This window comes from Eriocheir sinensis, chromosome 9 (assembly GCF_024679095.1).
Source record: "Eriocheir sinensis breed Jianghai 21 chromosome 9, ASM2467909v1, whole genome shotgun sequence".
Classification (NCBI taxonomy): domain Eukaryota; kingdom Metazoa; phylum Arthropoda; class Malacostraca; order Decapoda; family Varunidae; genus Eriocheir; species Eriocheir sinensis.
This window is the reverse complement of record NC_066517.1, coordinates 24,170,832-24,180,954: the sequence shown is the minus strand read 5'-3', so window position 1 is coordinate 24,180,954 and position 10,123 is coordinate 24,170,832. Positions and strand designations below refer to the sequence as shown.

The 10,123-nt window shown below is 46.4% G+C and overlaps 1 protein-coding gene across 2 annotated transcripts; it reads left to right on the top strand.

Annotated features, from left to right (window-relative positions):
- Nucleotides 1-86: 86 nt before the first annotated feature.
- Nucleotides 87-3,796, top strand: LOC126996223 (methionine--tRNA ligase, mitochondrial-like). Of its 2 annotated transcripts, none has more exons than XM_050856562.1 (2): nt 87-219; nt 458-3,796. In XM_050856562.1, the coding sequence occupies exon 2, from the start codon at nt 572-574 to the stop codon at nt 2,276-2,278; it is 1,707 nt and encodes a 568-aa protein (XP_050712519.1). In that variant the 5' UTR covers nt 87-219; nt 458-571; the 3' UTR covers nt 2,279-3,796. The 2 variants fall into 2 exon arrangements, with proteins under 2 accessions (XP_050712519.1, XP_050712520.1); XM_050856563.1 differs by having other exon boundaries at nt 125-279.
- The last annotated feature ends 6,327 nt before the right edge of the window (nt 3,797-10,123 follow it).

Here is a 10,123-nt window from a genome sequence, read left to right as displayed (position 1 = left end):
AGTGAGTCTTAATTGCATTCTTGGATAGCCTACTGATGTCCTTTTAATAAACATGGCATCATTATAGTTACTGGGCCATACCTTAATAGGCCCCGTTGTAAAGCCGCCACAGCCAGACGTCAACAAACCCATGCCCGCCCCTCCCTCGCCGGCCGGCCTGTGTGCCCCAATAAGCAGCATCAACGTTCAATATAATGCTGTTAAGCTGTGATTGATAAGGTTACGATGGTCATGTATTTCCGCCTGTCTTTCAGTGCCTTTAACGGGGGTCGTACTTAGGTAAACAGCCTGCTGGATTTGGGCCGTGGTTAGCTGCAGGTTTTGCTTCACTTTTGGTCTTTTTTCCTATAAAATAGTTCAGGTGGCGGCTTTAATTGGTAGGTCTATAACTGATTTTCATATCATGGAGGTGTTAAAAGCAGGAAAATGGCAGCTTATCAGATAATCTCCCTTCTAGAGTGAAGAATGATGAAGAAGAAGCCTCCAGCACCGTGACGGCGTGACGTTTGCCTGGAGGGAAGACATCCGTGGTGATTACTGCCCCGGCGAACCGTGTGCTCTGTTAGCAGGGATGGCGGTGGGGTGGTGGCCGCTGCCTCGCCGCCTGGCTGGCAGGCTCAGCTGGCGGCAGCTCAGCACCAGGGCCTTCTTGGGGGCAGAGGCTAGCAGCAGTGATGTGTGTGGCAAGGGTGGCGATGGACAGACCTTCTTCATCACAACTCCCATTTTCTATGTCAATGACCGGCCACACATCGGCCACCTGTACTCTGCCCTGCTGGCTGACGCTGCTTGCCGCTTCCAGCAGCTGCAAGGCATGACGAGGGAAAGGACGCTCTTCTCCACTGGCACTGATGAACATGGCCTCAAGATCCAGCGGTCGGCCGAGGCGGGGGGCCGGGATGTGCAGAAGTTTTGTGACGTGGTCTCAGGGGAGTTTCGGTCACTATTTGTGTCTGCCGATATAAGCTTCACCGAGTTTGTACGGACCAGTGATTTAGAGCACTGTGCCACAGTGCAGCGAGTGTTCCGGGCGCTTGCTGATGGTGGGCACCTGTACCGTGGGCGTTACCAGGGCTGGTACTGCTTGTCAGATGAGGCTTTCCTAGGGGAAGGTGAGGTGCGGGAGGAGCAGCTGCCCAACGGTCAGACTGCCATGGTGAGCATGGAGAGCGGCCGCCCTGTTGAGTGGCACAGCGAGGACAACCACATGTTTCGGATGTCAGCCTTCCGTGGCGAGCTTCTGCACTGGCTGCGGGCGGAGGGGCGGGTGCGGCCGCAGCGGTTCCAGCGGCAGCTTGAGCAGTGGGTGTCTGAAGGGCTGCGGGACCTGTCAGTGTCCCGCCCAAGAGAGCGGGTGCCCTGGGGCGTGCCTGTGCCCGGGGATGAGGAACACACTGTGTATGTGTGGGTGGATGCTCTTACCAACTACCTAACGGCAGCTGGTGGGTTCCCGGCGCCCCGCATGTGGCCGCCAGATGTGCAGGTGCTGGGTAAGGACATCTTGCGGTTCCATGGCCTGTGCTGGCCTGCCCTGCTGCTGGCGCTGGGCCTGGAGCCGCCGCGGGCCCTGCTGTGCCATGGCCACTGGACCATCGGCGGGCAGAAGATGAGCAAGTCGCTGGGCAACGTGGTGGACCCTGGGGAGGCAGCGGCCCAGTACACGAGTGAGGGGCTGCGGTACCTGCTGCTGCGTGGTGGTGCCCCCCACGCTGACAGCCCCTGGGGCGGGGTGGGGGCTGGCCGCGTCCTCAATGCTGAGCTGGGCAGCACGCTGGGCAACCTACTGAGTCGCTGTACCGCCCCGGCCCTTAACCCCAAGGGCCGGGTGCCGCCCCTGGACCTGGGCCTGCTGGAGGCCTCGGCGGCGGGTCAGCAGCTGGCGCGGCACCTTGCCATGCTGCCTGAGACTGTGGCTGGACACTACACTGACTTCAACTTCCACCATGGCATTGAGGCGGCCATGGCGGCGGTGCGGCAAGCCAACGCCTTCGTGCAGGAGGAGCAGCCGTGGACGCTGGCTAAGGATGCCGCCAGCCAGCCACGACTTGACCTGGTGCTGCGGCTGTCCTTTGAAGCGCTGCGGTCAGCGGGTGTGGCGCTGCTGCCAGTGGTGCCGGGGCTGGCCACACGCTTGCTGGATGACCTGGGTGTGCCACTGCCCCTCAGGACCTGGCCCAGCCTCGCCTTCGCCTTCACACAGCCACAGCAAGACTACCTCAGCACTGCCTTTACCCTCGGACCAAGGCGGAAACTGTTCCCGAGGATCAAGCTGGAGTAGCAGTGCTGTGTTTGTGTGTATGTGTGTGCATTTTTTTTTTTTTTTTTTTTTTTTTTTTTTTGTGTGTGTGTGTGTGTGTGTGTGTGTGTGTGTGCACAGCTGTACATAAGGAAATTACTGCACATGTATTGATTGCTTCAGTGTTCAGTGGCTGTACCAGAAGAATAAATTGAATTATGATGTATCTGGGCTGTCTGTCTAAACAATCACATGTTGCACATTTATTATTTTATATACATGACAGACTTAATTTTTTTTATTTGACAATTATTTACAAATGCTAGGATACAAGACCTAGAGGCAGAGTGTATTAAATCCAATATTCATCATGTCCTTATTGCTTCAGATTTGTTCGTGAGCGCACGTGTGTTTGTCATTACTTTGCCTACCACCATAATGTTGTTAACCTTTTGCTGAAAACTAAAGTTGAGGGTTTACGCTACAGCTGCAAATGGACTCACTGCTCATCTCCATCGTATTGGCACTTGTTTAAGCCTCCGGTGGATGAGAACTCGTTACTTTGCTGCCCAAAGATCAAGTGTGATATCAGATCTTTAGGTTATTAGAATAAAAGAATAATGTAATAAGGAACATTGAAGTTGAGAATTTTATTTATTTATACATTTGTTTGTGCACTTACCTCTGTCATCAGATTATACTCACCTTTATGCTGCCCTCTTGACCTAAAGCTGAGTCCAGTAACTTAAAATGGCAACAGGTTCACTTGGCTAAGTAAGTGTTTATCCCCTTTAAGACCATACATCAGATATGACGGAAAACTAAATATAATGAACGCTGGTGGTTGTCAGGGGCATAAATTTTGGACCATTCTCGTTTTAGTTTATGTAGTGGGCGGGAGATTCCGTACCCTGACTTGCTGTGGTCTGAAATGGTTCACCTGAGATCCGTAGAGTTCACTGGTGTTGGGTTTCCTCTCCCTGCTGATTAGATGGAAGGATTAACTGACCACGATCACGAAGCATCACGTTGTCACTTCTCACTTCATCATTATCATTATTATTGTTGTTAGTATTAGCAGTAGTAGTAGTTGTGGTAGTAGTATAATAGTGGTGTAGTTGTATGCATAGTAGGAGCGGTGATGGTAATAGTTTGACGACTTATTTTTATTTATATATATACACATTTACTCACTGCCTGCCATGTTACCCTTCCAATTTCTTCCCTCCTTACATCCATCCTTTCTTACATCCTTCTTATATTCCTTCTCTTTTTCCTTTTCTTTCTTCCTTCTTTCCTTTATTTCTTGCCGTCTTACCTTCCTTCCTTATATCTTTCTTCTTTACTCCTTTCTCTTTTTTCCTTTCTTCCTCCCTTCCTTCCTTCCATCCCTTCTCCATTCAATTCCTTCCCTTCTTTTTTTTCCTTTCTTCCATCTATACTTCTTCCCTTCCTTTCTTATCGTCTTACCAACGTTTTCTAACCCTTTTATTTATCTAACGTTTTTATTATTCTATTTATTTTCTTATCCTGTTTATTATTTTTAACTTGACTTCGTGAGAATCGTCCACCGGAACAACACTCGCTTGATGTGTGTGTGTGAGAGAGAGAGAGAGAGAGAGAGAGAGAGAGAGAGAGAGAGAGAGAGAGAGAGAGAGAGAGAGAGAGAGAGAGAGAGTAAAAAGAAAAATAAAGTTCGCCTGTGAGATTTCTTGGCCATTCCCCTTAAAGAAAAGAAAAACAATAGCGTGAGGAAACCAATGACTTCAATAATGGTCTCTTGGGGCCTGATATTTATTTTTTTGTGGTGTGTGTGTGTGTGAACGTAGGAAAAGAGCGTTCCCGGGAAATGCATCCGGTGAGTTTATTTTCATTCACGCTTTTGTTTAGTCATTCATTCATTCATCTCTCTCTCTCTCTCTCTCTCTCTCTCTCTCTCTCTCTCTCTTTTACTGATGAAATTGCCGCAAGCACTTCGAGGCAAATACCAGACCCCCCTTTACTATATTTTTGTCACTTCGTTTAATATAGGAATTGTGGCGTTTATCGAGGAAGGGAAGCAGGGAAGTAATGTGTTAGATGCGGGAAGGAAGGGGAGATAGAGATGATGGTATATGTTGGATGCGGGAAGGGAAGGAAAGGAAAGGAGTGAAAGGAAGGGAAGGAAGGAGTAGATATGTTGGGTTGAAAGGGAAGGGAGGGAGTGGAAAGGAAGGGAAACAGAGGTAGTATGTTGGATGCGGGAAGGGGAAGGGTGGGAAGGAAGGAGTAGATTATGTTGGTTTGAAAGGGAAGGGAAGGAGTGGAAGGGAAACAGAGGTAGAATGTTGGATGCCGGAAGGGAAGAAGTGGAGGAAGGGAGGTAATCTACTACTACTATTACTTCTACTACTACTACTACTACTACTATTACTACTACTATTACTACTACTACTACTACTAATACTAATACTAATACTACTATTACTACTACTACTACTAATACTACTTTTCAGCTACTATCTTAGTTCTATTTTTCTACTATCCTACTATTGTGTACTATCTACAATACTACTATAATCTTTCTTCCCTTGAGCTGTTTAATTTCCCGTAAAAAAATCCTTCTTCTATTAAACTTCTGCCGTTCTCTCGAGGGCGTTGAACCTCTAGGGGCTTTTGAACTCTTTATTAGTAACACTTTGGCAGCGGTTAGTACTTTTATAAGGGTACTACAAAGTGTCGGTACTGTCTCTGGCACACACACACACACACACACGTAGTAAATCCACCCCCACTACAGCCACGATGGGGAAAGAAGGTCGTTATATAGAGATCCCAAGTTAGATTATAAGCGTGAGAGGTGCCATTCTTTCCTTCCTTCCTTCCTTACATTCTTTATTCTTTCTCTCCTTCCTTCCTTCCTTGAGTTCTTCGTTCCTCCTTTTTTTCCTTTCTTCGTTACATTTTTCGTTCTTACTTTTCTTTCTTCCTTCCATTTTCCTTTTTTCTTTCCTTCCTTCCTTACTTCTTCATTCTTCCTCCTTCTATTCCTTATTTTCTTCTCCTTCCTTCCTTCCCTTCCTCCCTTCCTCCTTCCTTCTTTCTTCTCTTTCCTTCAGAGAGAGAGAGGAGAGAGAGAATGGAGGAGGAAAGAGAAGGGAGGAAGGAAGGGAGAGAGGGAGAGAAGCAAGCAGGTGAGGTACGAAGGAAAGGAGAGAGAAAAAAGAAAGAGAGGGAGAGAGAGAAGGGAAGGAGAGGAAGAGAACGCGCGATGGGAAGAGAAGAAATAAGGAAAGAAGGGAAGGAGTACAAGGAAAATGACGATAAAGAAAGGAAATAAAAGGGAAAAGGAGAGAGAGGGAAGGAGAGGTGAGTGAAAGGGAAGGAAGGAAAAGGACGAAGGTAAAGAGGAAAGAAGAGAGGAAAAAGAAAAGAAGGGAGAGAGAATAAGGCAAGGAGGGAGGGAAAGTAATGAGGAAAGGAGAGAAAGGAAACAAGAAAGAACCAGAAGGAAGTAAGAGAAAGGAAAAAGAAAGAAAGAGAGCCGGGAAGGGAGAGATGAAGAAAAGGGGAGAGAGAGAGAGAAGGTGAGGGAGGGAGGGGGAGAGAAAGAATGAAGGAAAGGAGGAAGGAGGAGGCAAAGGAGGGAGGGAGGGGGAGAGAAAGAATGGAGGAAAGGAAGAAGGAGGCGGAACATATCACGAGAGACGAGGGAATTGCGTTTAATTTGGGAAAGTACGTCGAGTTGAGGGAGACGAGATTGAGACGAGGAATACATACACACCAACACACATACACACACGCATACATACATACATACACACACAATCATACATACATACATACACAATTCATACACACACTCATACATACAGACAGACAGACAGACAGATAGACAGACACTTTGATATGATTCTTCTACGTATATAAAGTTTCTGCACCCGATATCACTTCCTCTCTCTCTCTCTCTCTCTCTCTCTCTCTCTCTCTCTCTCTCTCTCTCTCTCTGTGTGTGTGTGTACTGAAAACTTGATGTCGGTCGGTTGATTCCACACATACACACACACACACACACACACACACGCACGCACGCACACACGCACGCACTGAAATATTGATGCTGCAGTGGGCCAGTTGGTGTATATATTGGTGGTCATGGTGTCAGGGATTCTCTCTCTCTCTCTCTCTCTCTCTCTCTCTCTCTCTCTCTCTCTCTCTCTCTCTCTCTCTGTCGGGTACGCTGTTTCATTTACAATAATCGTGAGTGTGTGTGTGTGTGTGTGTGTGTGTGTGTGACGGTCGTATGCATGGTGTTGGCGTGTGTAAAAAAAAATATGCAAGGTTAGTTAAGTACACACACACACACACACACACACACACACACACACACACACACATACACACACACGCCAGATACGAGACAACTCTGACAGCTGTGTGAAATGCGTAATAGTAAATGTAATAACGTATAGGTGCGTGAAATATCTATTATTGTTATTATTATTATTATTATTATTATTATTATTATTATTATTATTATTATTATTATTATTATTATTATTATTATTATTATTATTATTATTATTATTACGTGGTCGTGTTTACACGTATATTTCCAAGTAACTAAGACACACCTAATTGAAAGACGAAGACAATGATGCAGTTATTATTATTATTATTATTATTATTATTATTATTATTATTATTATTATTATTATTATTATTATTATTATTATTGCTGCCTTTATTACTACTACTACTACTACTACTACTACTACTACTACTACTACTACTACTACTACTACTATTACTACTACTACCACTACTACTACCACCACCACTATACCACTATTACGTGATCTTGCATACGTGTCAAACAAACGAGGGCGGCGAAAGATCAGAGGAGGCGCGTCGGAAATAACCTTACACTCACACGTTTCCCCGAAGGATGGAGGAGTGGGAAGGTCTGATGAGCCATATTCCTATAAAACATTTCTTAGCCCAAGCACACACACACACACACACACACACACACACACACACACACACACACACACACACATTCGACAAAGCTTTCCTAGGAGTTTTGGGCATTTGGCTATATTGTTTTATGACCCTGGTGGCAGTCTGATCATTCTTCTGTGCCGTGAACGTATAGAAACACTCATTAGGACGCGATTAATCTCCTTTTTGGCCTTTGGAAATAGTTGATGTCAGAGGTGGAAGCTTCTTAGAATGCGAACCTCTGCCTCCCACTTGCCTTCCTCTCCTGGGCAGGTTGGGCGTTGCATCCGGCTGTCTGTGCCTCAAGAATAGGACCACTTGGCACCACTTGGCACTAACCTGTGAACCCTGGCACGGGGCCGCCCAACACCCCCACTGACTGACTGAATGTTCTTGCGTGTGTGTATATATGTGTGTGTGTGTGTGTGTGTGTTATCTATGTACAGTCAGTCTAGAGAGTAAATTCCACCCTCCTTTGATGTTACGCCATTCTCTGCTGTTTGACACATGCAAGATCACGTAATATTTGTAGTAGCAGTAGTAGTAGTAGTAGTAGTTGTAGTAGTAGTAGTAGTAGTGGTGGTGGTGGTGGTGGTAGTGGTAGTAGTAGTAGTAGTAGTTTCAAATGTTTTTTCTTCTATCTGTGATGCGTTTTTTGAGTATTTCTTGCGTTACTTGTCATTAATTGTGCTTTTCTTCACATATACTTCATCTAACCCACGTGTGTTTCTTCCATACGTATTTCCTTCCGTGACCTCACCTTCCCTCCGTACCTGTGCCTGGCTGGCCCTCCACATGATATACACAGGTGTCGTGAAGTGCTTGACATTGATAGTTTTCCTTCCCTTCCTTCACCTCATTCCCTTAACACACGCCCATTGGTTAGTTTCTTCCATATGTGATTCCTTCCATGACCTCACCTGCCCTCCGTACCTGTGCCTGGCTGGGCTTTCACATGCTATACACAGGTGTCGTGAAGTGCTTGACATTGATAGTTTTCCTTCTCTTCCTTCACTTCCCTGGCCTAACCTAACCTAACCTAACCTAACCCGTGACCTAACCTGCTCTCTATACCTGTGCCTGGCTGGGCCTCCACATACTCTACACAGGTGTCGTGGAGGGAGAACCTTTATCATATCTTGACGCGGGCGATTAGGGTTCACCAGCTCACAAATTATCTAAACACAGGGCGGATCAGATCTTATCCTCTCAAGTCATATAATTTCACCTTATTTCTCCCCCAAACTGACTATATAACACGGGGGACATAATCTGGGTTTTGTGGGAGATTAGATATTGCTGCTCGCCCCCTCCTCCCACATGCTAACTTCCTCCCCTTCCTTCTGTTGGTCTCCCACTCCCTCTCCTACCTCACTATCCCTCATTTTCACCTTCTAGATCATCTTCATTACTTCCCACACCTCATGATCGCTTACTTATGCTTCTTTTTCCTGTACCATGCTTAAAACACATAATTCCTAGCATTCTTTAGTCTCTCTGTTTCTCATCTACCTCACTATCCCTCATTTTCACCTTCTAGATCATCCTCATTATTTCCCACACATCATGATCGCTTACTTATGCTTCTTTTTACTGTACCATGCTTAAAACACATAATTCCTGGCATTCTTTAGTCTCTCTGTTTCTCATCTACCTCACTATCCCTCATTTTCACCTTCTAGATCATCCTCATTATTTCCCTCACATCATGATCGCTTACTTATGCTTCTTTTTACTGTACCATGCTTAAAACATCATTCCTTTGCCGTTCTATTCCTTTCTGGCACTCTTTAGCCTCTGTCCCTAATCTACTTTACTTTTCCTCACTTCTTACGCCTCATAATCGCTTACTAACTCTTCTCTTCCCTGTACTGTCTTCCACACATCATTCCTGTTAAGTTCTTTTAATCTCAAGTTCTTCACGGCCTCCCTTTCTCTCTCATCTACAGCATTGCTCCTTATTTGCACCTTCCAGACCGCCTCCACCACGGCTGAAACCTTATGGGAAGTTTTGAATGCTTGTTGTTTCCTGTTCCTACCGTCATATAGTACCTTAGCACCTTTCTTCTTTTTTCTACCTCCGTACAACCTCGTGATAACTTTCTTCTGCTTCTTTTCCCTGTTCGTACTGTCTTACGCCACCTCAAAGTCTTCCTCTTCTGTCCTTGCTCCGTAGAACTTCGTGATAACTTTCTTCTGCTTCTTTTCCCTTTTCGTACTGTCTTATACCACCTCAAAATCTTCCTCTTCTGTCCTTGCTCCGTAGAACTTCATGATAACTTTCTACTGCCTCTTTTCCCTGTTCGTACTGTCTTATACCACCTCAAAATCTTCCTCTTCTTTCCTTGCTCCGTAGAACTTCGTGATAACTTTCTACTGCTTCTTTTCCCTCTCCTCTCCGTTATACAGCACCCCAGAATACCTTCCCCTTCTTTCCTATCTCCTCCCCACCTTATGATAGCTTACGAGTGCTTCTCCTTCCTTCCCTCCCCGTCAAGCACCCTAGCACCTTCCTCCTCCTTCCTCGCTCCCCCCACCTCTTCCCCACCCCGATAGTTTACCCCGAAGCGTCCTCCTCCCAACGCAAACCATCACCCCATCTGTGCTACCCCAAGGAGACACGCCGCTAACCCCCCTCAAACTGTTTAACACAAGCCCTGGACTAAGGCTTTCCCGGCCGGGCGGCAACCACAAGCGGGTTATACATTAAGGCAGATGCGATTAATAAATGGGGGATAATTATTGGTAGGTGTCACCCGTGTAGGATAGAGAGGGAAGGGGAAGGGAAGGGGTGGAGGTCGGGGGCAGGGGAGGGTGAGGCCGTGGCGGTAGCGGTTGGCTAACTTGGCGCACGTCGGCAGGTCAGTCGTCCCTTGTCAGTGGTTGGGGAAGGTGGTTGTCAGC

Bases quoted from the DNA above. Each gene is read 5' to 3' on its own strand.
- LOC126996223 (XM_050856562.1), top strand. From the start codon at position 572: ATGGCGGTGGGGTGGTGGCCGCTGCCTCGCCGCCTGGCTGGCAGGCTC.